Source organism: Falco peregrinus, chromosome 6 (genome assembly GCF_023634155.1).
Source record: "Falco peregrinus isolate bFalPer1 chromosome 6, bFalPer1.pri, whole genome shotgun sequence".
NCBI lineage: Eukaryota > Metazoa > Chordata > Aves > Falconiformes > Falconidae > Falco > Falco peregrinus.
In genome coordinates this window covers 61523046-61541222 of record NC_073726.1, presented here as the reverse complement: position 1 = coordinate 61541222, position 18177 = coordinate 61523046, and the positions used below count along the sequence as shown (strand labels likewise).

Sequence of the window (18177 nt, the reverse complement as noted above, 5' to 3'; positions counted from 1 at the left end):
GGGTGCTGCTTTGTATTTTCCATGTCGGAGGTAGGAGCTGCGTGCACACTTTAGACCATAACTAATGATTTTGGAGGAGCCTGGGTAAGACTGTCCCCATACATACCCCTTCGTAGACAGGAGGGTGCAGCAGAAGGGCGGCAGTCAAGCTTGAAGCTGGGTGGAGGAAGCGGAGGTGGTATTTTGCCTATGCAAGTTTTTTTAATCTTGTAAAGCGTTTCATGAGGTATTTAGTACTGTTCTGCTGCTGAGCGTTCTGTTTCTAAACTCACATTCAAAGCACCTGGGACTCCCCTCGCTCCCTTGGCCAACCAACACTTTGTCTAAGGATCTTGAAAGTCACCGTTCAACCCCAAAGACCCTTAGAGATGCACAGGGAGAGGCCCCAAAGAAGGGGGCGAGTGCCAGAAAACCTGCCTTTCCCCAAGCATCCTCAGCAGTCTAGTTACCTAGAAAGTCGTGCCCTTTAACCATCACGACTACAACTGTATTCCCAACAGGTTGCATGTGAGTAGCTCCACTGACTCAGATAATAGCAGGGTAAACACCGTTTAACGTAAACCCAGATCCTTTGGGTGAGCGTAGCGGCTTCACATCGCGGTGCTCCCGGCAGGTCAGTGCAGCTCCTTGCTGCACGGAGCTTCTGCGGCCTCCCCTGCCCGAGCCAGCACGGCCAGGGCGCCCCAAGGGCCCACCTACCCGCCCCCGCCCCCGTCCGAGGCGCTCCCAGCCCAGCCGCGCCACAGACCAACTCCCGCACCCCGCCGCATCCCGGCCAGCAACGGCCACGCTGTCACCCCCCTCCTCTGCCCCGCTCAGCGCAGGGCCCGCCGGGCTCTCCGGGTGGCCGGGCTCTGCGTGCCCGGGCCTGCCCCCTTCCCCGGGGCAGCGGGGTGGCCGCGGGCCGGTGGGGGCCACGAGGGTCGGGCTGGGGCCTGCGCGGGCCCGGAGGGGCGGCCGGTCCCTCCGAGGGCGGCCCGCAGGGTCGCGTGTGGCCAGCGGGGGAGCCCGGGGCGGGGGGCGCGCCGCGGGGCGGGAAGGGGGCGGCAGCGGCGGCGCCTGCGCGCCCCCGGGCCGCCGAGGGGGCCGCGCCGCGCCGGGCGCTGGGGCGGGGTCTGCGGGCGCCGACGGGGCGGGCGGCGGCGGGCGCCACGTCGGCAGCGGGGAAAGGCGGAGGAGTAAAGTCTGCGGCGGAGCCGAGCCCGGCGTGTGCGCCGCGCGGTGAGTGAGGGCTGCGCGGCGGCCGCCGCCGCCCTGGCCCCGCTCCGCCGTTAGCCGGGAGCCCGGTGGGCGTGCGGCCGCCTGCGCGTCCTTCCCGCCTGCCCCTGCTCTCTCGCGGCAGCAGGGAAACTTCTGGGGGATGAGGCGGGAGGGGACCCGGCGCGCCCCGGCGGAGCCGCCGGAGGGAGAGGCGGGCCCGGGGAAGCGGGGCCGCCGCCACCTGCCCCCGGCGCTCCGGCCGCCCGCCCGCCCGCCTTTGTGCTTCCTGCCGCGGCACCGGGGGGCGGGAGGCAGGCGGGCAGCGGGGAGGACCGCGCCGGCTGTAGCGGCTTCGCCGCGGCCTGGGCTGCCACGTCAGTGCCGCCGCCCTGCGCTGAGGTGCCCGGCGGCGCCCGCGGCCGGGGGTCGCTGCCGGGAGGCGGGTAGCTGCCGGGGGCGGACGTGGCGGGGGCTGCGGGGACGTGGGCCGCCCTGCGAGCGGGGTGCGGGGCCTCGACAGGCCGGGACCGGCGCCTCCTCGGGACCGGGGCCGGAGCCGGGGTGGCCGCCGCGTCCTGCCCCGCTGCCCCCCCCGCCCCCCTCCGGCCGGGCGCCCCCGCGTACCTGGGCGGGCAGCGGGGCAGCCGCGCTCCTGCCTGCTCTGCTCTCCCCCGTGAACTTCTCTGTGCCGGGAGCAGCTTTGTTCCGGGTTTTTCTTTCCTTCTTTTTAAACTTCGCTGTGTACTGTTGTTTCCTGTAGCACCCTGCTCTTTATTTCATCCTCTCAAGTCCAGCTTGATGGAGTAGGATCTGAAGAGGCTTTTTTGTAATTTCTCGGGAGCAGCTTAGCCTTCTGCATTCTCCTAGCCTAGGCATTTACGTGGTGTGGCCTGAAAATAAATGCAAGTTAATTTAGCCATACAGCTTGTTCTGGTCATTGGGGGAAGCTCATGGGCAGCCTTTGTGGATGCAATTAAATGCTTCCTTCTGCTCGTTTAACCAGGATGTCGCCCTGTAAGGAAGATAAATACCAAGCGCGCATAGCCTGCTTCAGTGTGTCCAGAGTGTTGCTTCAGGCAGTGTGTCTCTGTATAACTGGAAAGGTACATACGAGATAGCCTAATTTAGTGTACCAGTACCGTTTTGTATGCGCATCAATTTTAAGACTGCTCAGTAAATGCTCTCCAGGCTTTTTCTTGTTCAAAGCTTTGTGTTTTGCTGTGGTTAAACATTCAGTAAAGTTGGTGTTGCCTCCTCAGGATAGAAACGGACTGTGTCACAAAAGCGCAAACCGAAAGGTGGTCCTTGTCCAGCAGGTGAATGGGTCTAAATGTTGGGCAGGAGGCAGCAAACAGGTGGTGGATGCCACAGAGAAAGTTGTTTATTTCGTTAGCAGGGGTGGCAAGGGCATTCAGCAGCTGCTTTATCGTGCTGGCTGTTAGGCATTGCAAGTTTTGTCTTTGTAGGTCTCCTGGGAAAGGAGAGCTGAGGTGAGTGTAGAGCTTGGGCATTGGGAAGGCATTACAAGGAATGGGGACGTCTCTGCCTTAGAAAGCTGAGCTAGCAGGAGACAGAGGATGACCAGACTGGTAAAATGGAGCTTCCGTGGCCTTTCTGAAGCTGTGCCCTGTGCCCTGCTGGAATTTACCATTTAATTTCCAGAAACCGGTTTTGGAGGACTAGAAAAGGGGAATCTGGGTTCCTCTGTCTTTGATTTGGTATCTTGTGAATCCTTGCTTCGGAGAAGACTTGAGTGACAACATCAGGTGTTCCCTAGAGCCTCTTCTGGAGCCTGATCCATACTTTAGTTGAGGGTAATGGAGATACGGTGGATTCCCTTGTAGGCAGATAATGATGTTGTAATGTCCTGGACAGAGTTAAGGGTTTTCTTTTTGCAGGAAATATGCTTCCTTTTTTGTTTTAATACAGATATATCGTATTACCTTCCCAGCTGTGTGCTGAACCCTGCATGCTGTGAGATTGTTTATGTTTCTTAGGTCAGACTTGGCATCTTTTTTTTGGCAGGGGCTTGTAGCCCATCTTGCTATAGGTTTACAAGTGAGCTGTGGTTCACGCTTGGAAACTTCTGATCAACTTTTTGTAGTCTTCCTCTGAAACCTGTGTCTTTTTTTCCCTGTGAAAAAGGCATGTTTGCTTCCAAGGCAGTCTTGCTTTGTATATAAGTCTGAATTTTCAAACTTGGCTTTTAAACAGAAGGCTTGTTGAAATGTCAGCTATGCTTTTGGTTTTTAGCTACATGCTTTCTACGTGCCTGGATTTGTTTTTTTAACGCTGTTAGCATTGACTCTTTCTTCTTGCTGAAGCTCGGTTATGTCTAAGAGAACTAACAGCACTGAGCACTCTTGCCCGTAACATGTTACCAGCCCTAATCCAAGGCATAAAGCAGGGAGCTAATAGTCAGGAGTCGTTTGTGCAGCTTGAAGCACTACCCTGAAGAGCAGCCATGGGTGGGATTACCTTTTTGGCTCCATATTTTTTTCCTTATTTAATTTGGAGAGTAAAAGCACTGTTACTCTTCCCGAAACTTATTTCTTAAAGTATCATCCATAAAAATATTTTTTTGTGTACGTGAAAGATGTCAGGTTCACTTTGAAACCTGCTGCAGCCACTGAAAGAGGGGAAGGAGAGCTGTGCATGTGGCAAGAGCTGTTTTGTTTTCAGTCAGCTCTGTAGCCAAGCTTTCTAACAGCTTAGCTAGCGGGCAGAAGGAAGATAATTTTTTCATGGTGGACTAAGATGAGGTGATTGGTTTGTTTGCACTTCTGTCAGGTGAATAGTTCCAGCACTGTCTGCTGCTGCAGCAGTCTTCTGGAGCAGTGTTATGCTGCCAACTGAAATTGGCCCCATCCTTGGGTAGTTTCATTGCTGCCTGCAAATATCTGAGTAGTGGCATTGAAACTCGCCAGTTTTTACTGGCTGCTGCTTGGGCCAGGTTTGCTGTGCTGAAACAGTAGGGCTTTTTGTCTGTGAAGTCAGGAAGAAATCAAGAGCATCATCTGAAGCTTGGGAAGTTGCACATGCATCTGTAATGGTTAGAGCCCACTTCTCAATGGAAAGCTAGAATTTTACACAAATTGTTGTCTAAGAACTACAGACTTGTTAAGGAAAGGCCATGTCTAAATATGGATTACCACACTTTGTAGTAATCCTCGTGACAGTGTATGGAGCAATTAAAATTACTTCGTTGCCCAAGAATACAGAAGAAATCAGTGTTTTGGTGAGATAAATATCATAAAATGTCGATGTCTTAAGGCCATGCTGACTGTGCTTTTCCTCTGTTGTAGGGTTTTTTATTTATGATTCTCTCTATACACCCATGGCAGGTATGTGACGGCAGCGCTGTTCCATAAGATGTCACTAACCTACTTTTCTTGTAGGTGTATGCAGAATACTTTTGTGGAAACAACTAACTGAAGCCTTCACAAAGGAATATATTTGGTGAGAAAGTTTTCTTCTTATCAGTTCTGTTATGAATGTATGTGTGGCTGTACCGTTACCTCCAGAGCTTTCTAGCGCTTTCATTGAGGGTCCTATAACGGTGTTAGTGTTTCATAAATGGCTCTTGAATTAAAAATCCTCTTCTAAACCACTTCTTTCTTTATAATGATATGAAACTTTGAAGCTTCTTACATATTTCATATTCTGACAGTATGGAAGTGTGTTTTCTTCTTTAAAACCAATTGAAATTGACATTTTTTTAGTATGAAGGTTGATACGTATTTTAATGCATTCTTAAAAAAGATGAGAAGTTACCCCTTATTTCTTGAATGACTAGCACCCTTGTAAGCACATAAGGAAAAAAAACCCCAAAGTAGTTTACATGTGTCCCTGTTTGAAATATCCTTTGAGATCTGGGTTTGCTTCCACTCCTTAAACAAAACACAAAACTTGCATATTCATCTGCAGAGATGAAGAAGGAAATGGGAGAGTGCCACTGATGGGCTAGATGTCTGCTTTGTGAATATCTGTATGCGTTCTGCCCAGGACTCATAGAGATCCTACCTCATTTCATGTAATCTTTTACTGCAGGTGTTGAAGCTGGAAGCTTTTCCCCAGTGACACAAGACACTGTGAATTTGGCATCACAGGCTGAAAATGCCAAAGGAAGATCTATTTGTTTGCTTGCTTCTTCCCTTTTCTTTAGCCAGTCAAGCATACTTTGAAGAAAACTCTGAAAAACCTATCAGAAAAGTCCCAAAGTTCAGGCTTCTGATAAATCTTTGCCTTGTTGCATGTGCTTGCAGTACCAGCAATAATTGTGACTAATGGGTCAGTGCATAAGGGACTTTGAATCTGCTGATTCCAACTTAAGTTTCTAAAGTTCCTTAATCAGTACTATGCCTGAATGACCTAATTCTCTGCACAAAAGTCTCATCCTTGCACCTCCAGATTGGTGCCTTAGGTGTTAGCAGAGTTTTAATCTCTGTTGGGTCTCATGATTTTTGCTTTCTTCTTCTTTGTGGGGACACACCTTTAGCAAGGAGCGTGAAGACAAACCTTCCTTAGGATACGCTGCAGTCTGGTGTCCAGGAGGCCTTTTGCAAACTGGGACATACGAGCTTGGACCTTAATAGACAAAGGAGGCACTGAACTGTAGGTGAGTGCTTTCACCTTGATGGAATTACATAATTTCTGCTTTTCTATCTACAGTTTTTGAAGAAAATTATATTCCTGCCCTCTTCGTCTGAAAACTGGATGAAGTCATCTGCCACCGAGTAGTTATTCCAGGCCTTTGACCTCCAGTCAATAGAGAGATACTCACCTCAAATCTCTGGAGGGGAGCCAGGTTTAAAACTTGCTCCTGTGCATAGTATTTTCTATTCACCAGATATGCTACACTTTGTGTAGCTCACAGGTTTTTTGGATCACTTTTCAGAGGCTTTTAAGTCTCCTGATGTGTTAAGTTAAATACAAGGATGCGTGACGCAGGCTGTAACCTAGATAGCTGAAAATTTTCTGCTGAAGTCCTTTGTTGGATCTCAGTCTTGATTCTGTGATGCACTGGAGAGCTTGTACAGAGAAACAAAAGGACTTGAATTGCTCTTTGTGAGCTCTTGTGTGCCAAGTTCTGTTTCGGGTCAAGCTTTGAGCCTTTTCTGACTGTGATGTGATGCTGTTTACACTTGCACTGATGTAGTGGGAGGACAGTGAGTAAAATCTAGCATAAGCTGGTTAGGCACATCTCTTGCAGCATGCCCGGAGTGCTTCCAGGCACCTGTAGAGCCAGACCTCATACAGTAGTTTTCAGCTTTCTGATCTGTGGACCCCTGAAGGCTCCCATCTGTGTAGAACAAATTCAGCCCTGCGACAGTAACTTATTTCCCTTAGCTGCTCCATTCAGGCCTGTGTAGTACTCCCTTGGCTTCTGGGGTCTGATAGCAGCAGGTTACCAGTGCCTGGGCTGTAGAAGATGGACTGCTGTGGTCCATGTAGTTATAGGAGAGTGAAGTATTTCTGTGGTTTAAAAGGAGTTGCGGTTGTGTTAAATCATTGCATGTGAGCGATGCGTTGTGTAACATTCCTATCTGCCTTTTAGAAAGTAGCTTGGGGTCAAGAATTAAGTAACCTTGAGGTTCTAGGGAACATAGCAATGGAGTGAATGCTTAGTATTATTACTTCTTCTAATGCAGTGCTGTGATTTTATATGCTTTTTTTAACACTTTATCAATAAACTAAAACTTTGCTGTGAAACTCCCCTGCCAATACATTGCTTTGCTCATTTAGTTTTGCAGGAACAGCAAGCAAATCTGACAGTGGCCTAAACTTGATTGTGGAGAGTTATGAAATCATCTTTTACCTGCGCCATTTGCTGGTCTGACTCTTTGGACAGGTCTTATCTTAATTAAATACTTGTATGATGACTAGCACAACAGATCCTTGGTACTTCAGGGCTGTATCTGCTGTCAGTGCTGCTGTGTCCAATACCTTCTTAACAGCAGAAAATACTAAAACTTGTGTGGAGCCTTGTGACACTTTCTAGCATTCTGCCATGTTCAAAACTGGTAACTTATTCCCAACTCTCCTCTAAAGTTGTTGATAATCCCTGAGAGTGTTTTTTTCCTTTCTTCATAAGATTAAATAGCTTCTCTGAGCCTCTTATGAGGAATTGTTGACAGAAACTTTTTGCAGCTCAAACAAGCAATTTCATCTGGGTTTCTTATGAGAGTTACATGTTGGCTAGATATAAATATATTAGCAGAGGTAGTTCTTTATAAAAAAAAAATAAATTCTCTGGCTTAACTCATTTGTGTCTCCCTTGAGTCTGCTTTAAAACTGTTTTGGTCACTTTTTTTATTCCTTTGAAGTAAGGCTTGCTAGGTTGTGACTTATTTTACTTTATTTGCTGCATTAGGGAAGGTTCTAAAAAACCTCAAAACTTCCAAATTCCTGAAGAGTAATCATCTTAACAAACAAAATAGCCACATGTGAAGTAGAAACATAGTTGCTTCATCTTTGTACAGATGTTTTGATCAAATAATGTCAGGCCTGTCAGTTTCTTACGGCATCTGGCTTCTCAGGGTGCTTTATATGTTTGTTTCAAGTTGGAAAAAAGCAACAACCTACATGTGACAATACAGTGAGGATGAAATCCTTGTATTTCTTCCAGCTTGCTTTAGATGAATGCAAAGAAGTACTTGAATTGGGTCCTTTCTCAGAACCTGATAGCCCTTGGTTGCTCCCTGTGATCGGTCAGGCTTTTTTTTTTTTAATGACTTACTGATTTGTGAATTAATAAAAGAACAAGAAATTCTGTAATGAAACTTTTTCAATTTGTGCCTTAGCCCTTATGTATTTAGTCTTCCGTCCGGATGTGTTTGTTGCTACTCACTTTCCTATTTCTTAGCTTCCCCACTTGCGTTTCAGGCTTTTGAGAGGTACTTGTTCAGCATTGCCATCAAATCAGCCATCATGGTGGTAGGTTTTTTGCTTGCTTTCCAGTAAAGGTACCTTTCTTCTGTAAAGGTACACGTGTTTTCTGAGTCATGAACTGATACCTTTAGTGCTGATTGTGAGGACTCCTAAATGTTCAATTTAGGCTTGCTTCTCATCCAAAAATCTATCATTTAGCATGTGGGTGCTGTTTTTTACTGCAGTGTTTTGACTTTGTAATTACACTGTGAGGGTGTTAGCTGCTGTTTTCCAGGTGAGTCTTCCCACTCTCAAGTTCTGCTTCTGTCTCCTTATCCTTCTTCAGATCCCAGCCTCTGCTTTCTCTCCCAGAGGATGTACAGAGAGATCTGGCCATGGCAAGAGAGGCTGGAATTACTTTTGTGGTGGTCGGCGACTCCTGGAAGAAATAACATTTTTTTTAAAGGCTTACACAGGGAAAAGGGAGCTAAGAGGTCACTGGCAGGAAGATAGAAGGATGCTGAGTGGCATAATGCAACTTGTTTTTCTTTCTCCTTTTCCTGACCTTGGTGCCAGCTGGGGAGGGAAAGCAGGATTGGCAGGAGGGCTCGGGGGAGGAGGCAGGACTTAACAGCAAGGCACACTTTGATGGGGGAGGAAAGCGGGAGGGAAACCTGGACTAGATACTGCTTTCTTCCCCTCTGAAAGGAAGATGCAGTAAGCAGAGCTGCTGATTTGCACTTTCTTCTGTGCTTCTTCCCCTCACTGTCAGGGACTGCTGTTCTAGAACTGTTCTAAGAAACGACTTCTGGTTAAAGAAATCTTCTTTCTGAACTGTTTTCATTGGAACATTTGTGTAGAGTTAAACCAGTCTAGTTCTGCTGCTGTCACCACCCTGTGTATGCAATACAGCTATAAGATAAATTGACTATTTTGGTTACAATTCTTTTATGTTGTTTTCATGGCATTTGTTTAAATTCTGCTGCAAGGACTTCCTTCTTTAAACTACTGCTTTCCAGGTACTAACATACCTTATAGGCATGCTGCTGTTGTTTTTCTAGTGCCCACCACCTCTATGACCACTAGGCCTTTCTTTTTTAGTACTTAAACACAAACTGTTGTATGGCAGTGGCTGTTTTGTTTTTCATACTGGTTTTCTTCCTGATAGCTTTTTAGATGCACTTGGTGTGGGGTGGCAGCTCTCACCAAGCCTGCTGGGCTGGTGGAGGGGTCCTTTTTCAAGTATTGAGTCTGGCTGAAGAATGCAAAAGCACAGTCAGATAATAAAAAGAGCAGCAGTTTGGCAGGAGCTGCTGGCTTATCTGGTAATGAAAAAGAAGCTCCTGTTACGTGGAACTTAAACTAAGTGAATTTTGGATTCATGAATTAATTTATGCTTTGCCAGAAAAGATGTATAGCATATGTGAATTTCTCTTTCAGGCAATAATGAATCAAACGGACAAAAATCAGCAGGAAGTCCCATCATACCTTCATGATGAACCACCAGAAGGTATGTATTGGTTTTTACAATACAAAGTAAAGTCGCAGAAATTAATCAGAAGTTCAGTTCTCTCTAAAAAAAAATGGATCTGCAAGCTGAACGCCTTAACTTTCATTTAAGTAACAGTAAGCAAGCCAACCCTGGGATGGAACGGGCCTTGATTATTGTTCACATCTGCATTATCCTGATTACAATAAGGCCGTGGAACATAACTCAGTAAATAACTGATAAATTACAGAGAAGATGGGCAAATACTGAAGTACATACTTTGCAGATCAGTTTCCAGAGGTGTGAATTGGTCTAATGGGTAGTTACTTCTGCTGTTTGTTCTGTGAGATGGAAAGAGCCCAGCTTCGCTTCTGGACACCTTGCGGAGTTCATGGTCCCTGTAACTTTTGAACAAGATGTAAAAAAGTTCCAAATATTTTTTAAATACTACTTTTGGAGGCCCTTTTCCATCATACAATTATCTGTGGTTCAAACTGTTGACTTAATCACATGGTTTTGTGAAAACAAACACACACTTCATTAATACAGTGGCATCTTGCTCTCCTGAACAAAATGTATCCTAAATTGGTTATTAGCTCTGCAAACAAGATGCAGTTGCAAATGTGCAGAGTTCCCTTCCAGGCTGTGGAACGATGAGACTGTGAAGAGTCCTGTCTGCATAACAAGACTAGAAGCATACTAGATCAAAAGCCATTCCTGGCATATAGATTGTCTGTGTTCTGTCTTCTCTTGCTTTAAGACCAAATGTGTTGGATGTAGAGGTTGGTGAGTCCCAATTCCTCTTGGGTCGTTGCTCTTCAATTTATAATGGCCCTTTAAGCTCAGTGTGTTTGTCAGTTTGGTTTTTTTCGTCAGCCTTTATGTGTTGTGTAACTGAACAATTCGCTTCATTTGAACAGCAGTGTTACCTGCTAACTGTAGCAGAAGGGATTGAAGTGGTAATAGCTCACTCTATTCTTAACAACTATTAGAAAGGAAACGCAATTACAGCAAGATGAGAGGAAAGGGAGAAATAGATTTTGGTGACACAGTGGTTCTTAAGCTGTCCTGTACTTGAGCTTGTTACAGTATCATGGTGTGAGGACAAAAACCTTTCTTTCTAAGCTCTCATGGGGTTGTCAAGATCCCAGAAGCATTTCTGAAAGCAAATGCCAGGTTGGAAACTATGCCCTAATGTGTGTTATCGTCAAGTCTAATTTTTAAGGGGCTTTTTTTTTTCTGCTCCTTAAATATTGACTTGTGTTTTATGTGTTAAACTTCACATATAGAAAAAGAACAGTGGTCTGACATGTAAATTACAACTGATTCTTGAGGAAGGCAGTGAAAAAGTGGGCATTTTCTATCTTTCTGGAATATTCAGTAGGGTGTCTAGATACAGAACATAACAGCAGAGTCTGATAATCACTAGGGTATTGCAAAGTTTTATTTAAAATTTGAGAGCAATTAAGGCTGATCTTCTTCTGCACAGTATCTTCTTTTAGTATGACAATAACCAGTTTGAATATGAAGTCTAAATAGATGGAGAAAGTTAGCGTAGTTGGAGTAGAATGAAACACAGCTTGTGTTAACGGACACTCTGTCCTTGAAGAGGCTTTTTCCTTTTGATGAGGTTTCAATGTGCACTCTTCAAGCCCTGTGAGTTCAGTTAAAATTTTGGAATACCCTTGAAGAACATGTCATGCAAGGCCTTCATATGCGATAGGCTTACACCATCATAGAAAGATGGCCAAATGCGGATGGAAGGCTACCAGTTCAATGTTGGCAAGAAGACTGGCTCTCTGAATGGGCTGCCAAAAAGAATCCTTAGAGGAAAGGCTCAATTCCAAAACAAATTTGCAGTTTTTCATAAAGATATAGTTCCCGTTCATCCAAATCACACTTAATGAGCTTGGTGCCCAAAGGTTTTAAAGAAATACATATGTAGAAGCAGCTTTTGTGCTCACACCTGCTATGAGTAGTGCTATTCTAATGTGTTGTTTTCTGTTTTGCTAGTGGCGCCAACCTTTGCAACCTGTGTTCATTCAAACTCTTGTTCACGGTTGGACTTTTTTCAGCAGGAAGCTGGCTGCAAGGTAGCATAGTGGAGCCAACCCCTAAATAGGGAACTTGTATCATTTTCTCCCTAGATCTAGGAATTATCTGTATTACCTTCCTCATGCTGGTTAGAAACAAAGGGACCAGGAATATGAATCCTAGAATAGAAATCAACTGGCAATAAAAACTTTGCAGCTGTGGGCATTTACTAGGTCTCATGAAACAATGCCAACAAGAATTAAATGAGAATTTGTCAGCCATCACCAGAAGTTATTAAGGCACCAAATCACAGTCAGTATTTACACTTCTGAAACAGAGTAGATAATGCCAAGGGATTGGCTACCTGAAGTAATGTGAGGAAAAGTGCGTCAAGGTAACTTTTGTTTGCTTCTCTCTTTTTAAGTTAGCTACGATGGGTCCTTTCTCGCTAACGTCAGGTCTGATTCACTGAAGTCAGTTCTTAAAAATTCAGTGTGGTAAAGCTTCACTCACATTCACCCTGATGACAGTGATGCGGTTAGATGGAAACAAAGCACTTTCTGACCAATTTTTTTACAAGTCTGGTCACAGGAATCCTCTAATGAATAACACCTGGACTGTGGATTTTATACCAGGCTCTATATACTCCTCTCTAAGTGTGATTCTTTAAAGGCTTTCTGTATGTAAATAGAAATTCTGATCTCTGTGTGCTTGTGTTGGCAATGTATTTTTGCTAGAGGTGTCTAGGTTGAAAGCTGCTGGCCTAGAATGAAGCAGCAAGGGTGTTACTGGCTTGAAGCAGAAGGCTGTCATTTGCTTCTAGTTTCCATGGCCCTTTCTGTTACGTACATCAGTTTCTTAAATAAGAGATACTAGTGTAAGCTGGAAGCATTTTTACTGTTTTTTGCTGCCTTGAGCTGCACTGTTCCTCTGTACGTTTGGTTGAGTGTTTTTCCTTTTTGTCAAACTTGTAAGAATTTCTCTCATTTAGGTGGCATCTTTTGTTTTAATAATTCCAGGCACACACTACAGGAACACCAAACTTCATGCTGCTTTAATGAATTCTGAGTCCTGGGTCAGTCCTGGCATTACCACAGAATCCTTGGAGGTGCATGGGAAGTTGTTCCCCCTCGTTTTTGTCTTGTAGTCGATGAGTGCTGGGAGGTGACTCTTGGAAGCTGTCCTCCGAGTAGTTGTCGTGAGCAGTCAGGGCACTGGAGAGACTGCCGGAGACTGTTTTGCTGGTTTGTCTCTAAGGCACGTCACAGTGCAGAGTGAATGCACTGACAGGGGCTGGATAGAGGTTTCTGATGGATCTAGATCTGATTTTTTCTTTTCCCCTGCCTCTCTAGACTCATCCTCTTCCAAGCACTCACCTCTTTTTTTTTTTTTTTTTTTGTCATATTTGCTTCTTCCCTAGCTCTGGCCCCTGTCATTCCACTTGCTATTTTCTCGGTTCCCCCCTGTTGTTTTTCCCTAAGAAAGGGAAATATTTCTGTTAAATCCTACATAAAATCTACGTGTAGCTAGAAAATACAAAAGACTGTGGAACTCACACCCTACTTGTGTTAACTGGCTGTCTCTTGCCATGGTTCTCTCTGATTATTTTTTTTTTTAAATAGTGTTTGGGGTTGGTGAGGAATTGACAAGACAGAAGCTGAAAAATGCTTACCTGTACAGCATTGTTGTGAAGACCAGAGATTTCTAAAGGTTCACATTGAAAACACTTTGCAGACAAACATGTCAGGGCTACTGGTTTATAGGTACAGTAGGTGAGATTTTCTTTGTGTGCTTAAATATGACGTTAACATAATGTTTCATCTTTCTGTATCTTCTTTAAAGACTAGATGATGCTTATGCAGTAGTGGGGTGTGGAGTTGCAGTCTTAATTTCCATTAGAGGCAAGATGCATGTATCTCTAGGATTTTGAAGCCTACATTTAGAAATACGAAGTAATTACTAAACTATTGAAAGGCTAAGTGGCTAATTCTGGGAATCTTTTTATTGCTTTTAATATTTTCTGTTATTTTGAGGCTATGTAATTGTACCATAAATACGGAATAAGTATTGACTTATACATCATATAGCAAGAAACTGTGCAAAGTGCAGGTTAAACATAACATTAAAAAGAAAAAGATATTTATGTGGTCAATAACATGCAGAAATCCTGTGGTTTGAGATTTGGTTTTATACGTCATATTGGGACTTCTGTTGGGAGCCTGTAACTCTGGCTGTTATTAATGCCTTTGGGGACCGCTTTAGGCATTCGGTGAGCTTATTTGGCCATTGGACCTTCCTCCCCCCCACCCCCTTCCCTATCCAAATTACAGAAAAGGCCTTTTTGGCAGAAAATTAAACTCGTGTTCATGGTGAAGAAAGGAAGTGATACAGTGAAGAGATGACATCAGTTTTTGTCCTTCTGATGGTTGTTTGGACTCCTGTGATTGCTTGTTTGTAACCTTTCCCTTTTTCCTGACCCTTGCCACACACCACTTTAAACACATCTTTGAAACAGTAATTACTAAGGAAAAAAGCAACTTGTGCCAAGGGGAGCTCTTTTCAAAGAACAGTGGGGTTTTTTTAAAAAACCCCACACCTTTGGCTCTGCTTTTCCAGGAAGCTTTTTCCAGTCCTTCCTGAGAGATTTGAACAGTAAGGTAGTGCTGTTGCTTTTGGGGGCCTCCCCTCTGTGGGCTAACTTTTAATATAATGATGTAGGGGAACAGGAGGGTGGGTCATTCATCCTGTTCCTGCCCCCACCTCCCCTCCCACCTTAATAAAGTCCAGAAATGAGGTTGATTTGGCCATGAGACTTTACAGAGTCTGGGAAGGTAGTGATGCATACAGAGGACAGTAGTTTATCATGTAAGACCGTCTGGGAGCTGTGTGCCTAGTTTTTGTAGGCTTAGTATTGACTTGTGTTTTAGAAAACAGCATTGAGGTGTGTCTTGCTGCAGCAAAGTATCTTCTCTTATTTGCAACTATGGTGGTGTATGAGCATCCAGAAAAAGTAGCCTGCCAGGTAGGTATGTACTGTGCGCGACAGATGTTAGACTAGAAAATGAACAACTTGTCTTTTGAAAATGCTTTAATCGTAGCACTACAATTGATTTGCTTGTTGTTTCCTCCCTTAGGTTCATTAAAAGACCACCCGCAGCAGCAGCCTGGCATGCTTTCTCGTGTGACTGGTGGCCTCTTCAGTGTCACAAAGGGAGCTGTTGGTGCCACGATTGGGGGTGTTGCTTGGATTGGAGGGAAAAGCTTTGAAATTACCAAAACAGCGGTCACATCTGTGCCTTCAGTGGGAGTGGGGCTAGTCAAAGGAAGTGTTTCTGCTGTAGCTGGAGGTGTTACAGCTGTAGGATCTGCTGTTGCAAGTAAAGTGCCTTTAACAGGAAAGAAAAAGGATAAGTCTGACTAAAACCAAAACTGAGACATACTCGATTCTCCAGAATGTTACATCAGTGGCATTAAAATCTGCTAAGATTTGGACCATGAGAAGCCATGTGTCTTAGACACTCTACCTTCTAAAGAGTTGTGCAAGTAACTTGGATTTCATCTGAAAAGGACAGAAGAAGCTTGGCTAGCACAGCGTATGAAGATTTATTAGAGCCTAGATTGAAGCTTTGTATCTGGTGAAATGTTACACTTGATAACTATAGATGTGAGTAAGCGTATCTGAAGGGATAATACATATCTGAATATTCATTTACTGTAAGTCTTTTGCAGTTCTGGACTAAAATGTGAACACAGAAACTTGGTAGTGTCCGCCATACCATCAGTGTGACAAGATGCCATTTACTGTTCTCAGTGGTTTCCACATCCTCCTGCTAAGGATCCTTCAGCCGTGTAACAGCATTGTTGGATGTACCCAAATAGTTTCGGTTACAAACCCGTGTATTCACAGGCAGCATGTAAACTATCGGTGACTTCATTCTGCCAAGTGCAGACTGGAGCAAATAGAACTAGAGGTGTGCAGAAACTGGAAATGAGAGTGGGAGACAGAAGTGAGAAAGCTGGACAACATGGTAGAAGGGATCCTAAAGAGTAAACTAACTTAATGCCTTATTAGAAAAAATATCTTTTTATTAGGGGAAGCTGGGTAAAGAATTGTCCTGTTATTTCAGTGCAGTTCACAGAATGAGCTTTAGACTCTCTTTATGAGTTCCACTGTCTGAAACCTTGTCAATTTTTACTGAAAACAAGATTGCTCCATCTCAGGTGTATTTAATGATATGCATCTCTCTCCTGCAAGTGAAAACTTGCTGCTAATAAACTTCCTGTAGACACTAGAAAAAATGATGGCTTAGTGGAAACTAGGCTGATGTTTGTGGTCATCTGGCACAACTGTCTTGACTTGAAAGAAATTCCTTTGTGTCATTGGAAACCACTGAAGAACTAGCAAAGCTGTTGTCTCAACTCCATGATGCGCCAGGTTAGCTTCTTGCTCTGTTTAAGCAAATGCAAGGAATTTTTCACATCTTTCTCTCATACTTTGCATTTTGATTTGAGTAAAATGCAATACTTTTATTTAAAACAAACCAAAAAAGGTAGGTGAGGCCTTAAAAAAAAAAAAAGAGAGAAAGAAACATCATCCAAGTAAATTGTATACTGACAGATTCCAAATGTTGACACACCTCAAATGGGAACATCTGTAGATCCTCTGCAGTGTGTTAGGCAAAAATGCACTTGTAAGGACATAGCTTGAGGTTGCCTTAGAATTGAAGCTGGTGGTGATCCTTTTTGTGTGTGTGTGTGTAATGACTTTACAAATAAGCAACCTCTTTGGAAGCCCATAGAAGGCGGCTGTGAATGTTGTGTATGCAGTATTTTCTAAAAACTTGTGTTCCTACAGAGAACTTATAAGCATGTAAGCTTACTTTTTCAGTGGCTATGGTTGTATGAGAAAGATACATAGGGAGGCTTTTTAGAAATTAAAAAAAAAAAAAATCAACATGTCACTTGTCTAAAACTTAGTCTTATCTTCATGGGCGTTGAAAGTATATTATGTGTAAGTTATGGTACAGTAGTCACCTAGTCTCTCTGAGCCATTGGTACTTCAACTGCACTCTGGAACAACTATTTGGTATCACTAACTGTATGTTAGCAATACGGTATTTGTAAGCATGGGGACTTGGGGTGCTGGGGAGACCAAAAACCCAACAAACAGCATCATCTGCTCCTTTTGCTAGATAAACCAGCTGCTTAACTCCAGTCTACTGCAAGGGTATGATCAGGTAAGTTTATGTAACATATAGAAGACTTTAACTGGTTTTTATAGTCAAAAGCTAATCACACAGAATATAGTGTATTTTAACGATACCAGTTAGCTCTAGAAATGAGCTAGCTTGGATAGAGGAGGCAGTCTAGCTGTAGCAAATAACTTGGTGTTGTCTGCTCCCTTGCGGTTTCCAATGTAGACATACCCTCAGAGTGCTACCACTGAACTCCTAAGTCTCACCTGTTTGGAACACAGTGGTATTTCTGACACTCAACCAAACCCCTCCTAATTGTTTTCTGAAAACATAAATGCTGAACTGGTCATACCCCTTTTTTTATTACATTCTCTAATTTTTATACTATGAAACTTGCTGTAAAGTGTGGTCTGAGATAAGCCATGTTAGATCTGTAAAGAGCTGCCCACACTTCATTATGTTTTGTTCTTAACATATCCTGTAGTTATTACTTCTGAATCTTGTAACTGAAACGCTTTAACATGGCATATGGTTTTAGTTTTTGAAGAGCTTTGTCCTATACCCTGTGTATTTTCCATTCACTTAGGAAACTTGCTTCGTCTTAAAAACTTGTTCTGATTCTGTCCTGACATTTGTGAAACATTAAATTGTTGCCGTTTCAGACAATTGAGAGCTTCCCTAGTTAATTTGCAGAGAAAAGCATACACAGGTATAGATCTTGCAACAGTATCATGCCCTGGAGTGTCTTTTATCTGCATCTAAATAGCGCCAACCAGCTATTAACAAATACTGTAACTTCACTGTGCAGGCTGTGCATAGGCACAACACAAAGTTGCTTGTAGTAATTGTTTTTTCCTGGGAACTGAGGCTTGGGGATACCCACTGTTAAGATCATATAGAATATGGCTCTGAAATTGGCAGTGGGAGTGTGGTGGTTCTTGTGTCTTGCGGTTGGTTTTGCGGTGGTTTTATGTTACTCTCCCTTTCCCAGCCCCCATTTCAAAAGGGGAAATGTTTATGAAGACTACTTGTATGCCTGACTGCTCACTAAGTAACAAGAGGGTGGTCTGGGCTTTTACGTGCCAGACGTAAACAGTATAAACTGGCTCACATTCGCTGTGAATAAGCAAGAGACAAGGAAGCAGATTTCAGCAATACAATGTTTTGGTAATTGGGAGCTTCCCTGGGGTTTTATTATAAATGAATCCTGTGAAGAAGAGAAAAACAGGTCCCAGACGAAGACTTAACGAATGAAGGATTGAATGAATTTCAGTCTGCTGGTAGAGAAAAGGAGTCTTTCTGCTTATGCTTTTGTTGTTGAAAGGGGAGGAGAAGAAACACTCAGAATGGAAAATGAGTTTGTGATAGCTCGGGCTGTGACCCAATTAA

At 44.0% G+C, this 18177-nt stretch overlaps 1 protein-coding gene across 3 annotated transcripts; it reads left to right on the top strand.

The window, feature by feature from the left end:
- Positions 1-1086: 1086 nt before the first annotated feature.
- On the top strand, positions 1087-16753 carry TMEM263 (transmembrane protein 263). 3 transcript variants are annotated; one of them, XM_055807284.1, is made up of 5 exons: positions 1087-1221; positions 4599-4659; positions 5699-5818; positions 9511-9580; positions 14728-16753. In XM_055807284.1, exons 4-5 carry the CDS (start codon positions 9517-9519, stop codon positions 15012-15014), a joined length of 351 nt encoding a protein of 116 aa, XP_055663259.1. In that variant the 5' UTR covers positions 1087-1221; positions 4599-4659; positions 5699-5818; positions 9511-9516; the 3' UTR covers positions 15015-16753. The 3 variants fall into 3 exon arrangements, with proteins under 3 accessions (XP_055663259.1, XP_055663260.1, XP_027642444.2); XM_055807285.1 differs by lacking the exon at positions 5699-5818; XM_027786643.2 differs by lacking the exons at positions 1087-1221; positions 4599-4659; positions 5699-5818 and adding an exon at positions 6956-7051.
- The last annotated feature ends 1424 nt before the right edge of the window (positions 16754-18177 follow it).

Excerpts from the sequence above, each read along its gene's own strand:
- TMEM263 (XM_055807285.1), top strand. The coding sequence starts at position 9,517 with ATGAATCAAACGGACAAAAATCAGCAGGAAGTCCCATCATACCTTCAT. Across the intron at positions 9,581-14,727 it reads TCATGATGAACCACCAGAAG|GTTCATTAAAAGACCACCCG; the intron begins GTATGTATTGGT and ends TTCCTCCCTTAG.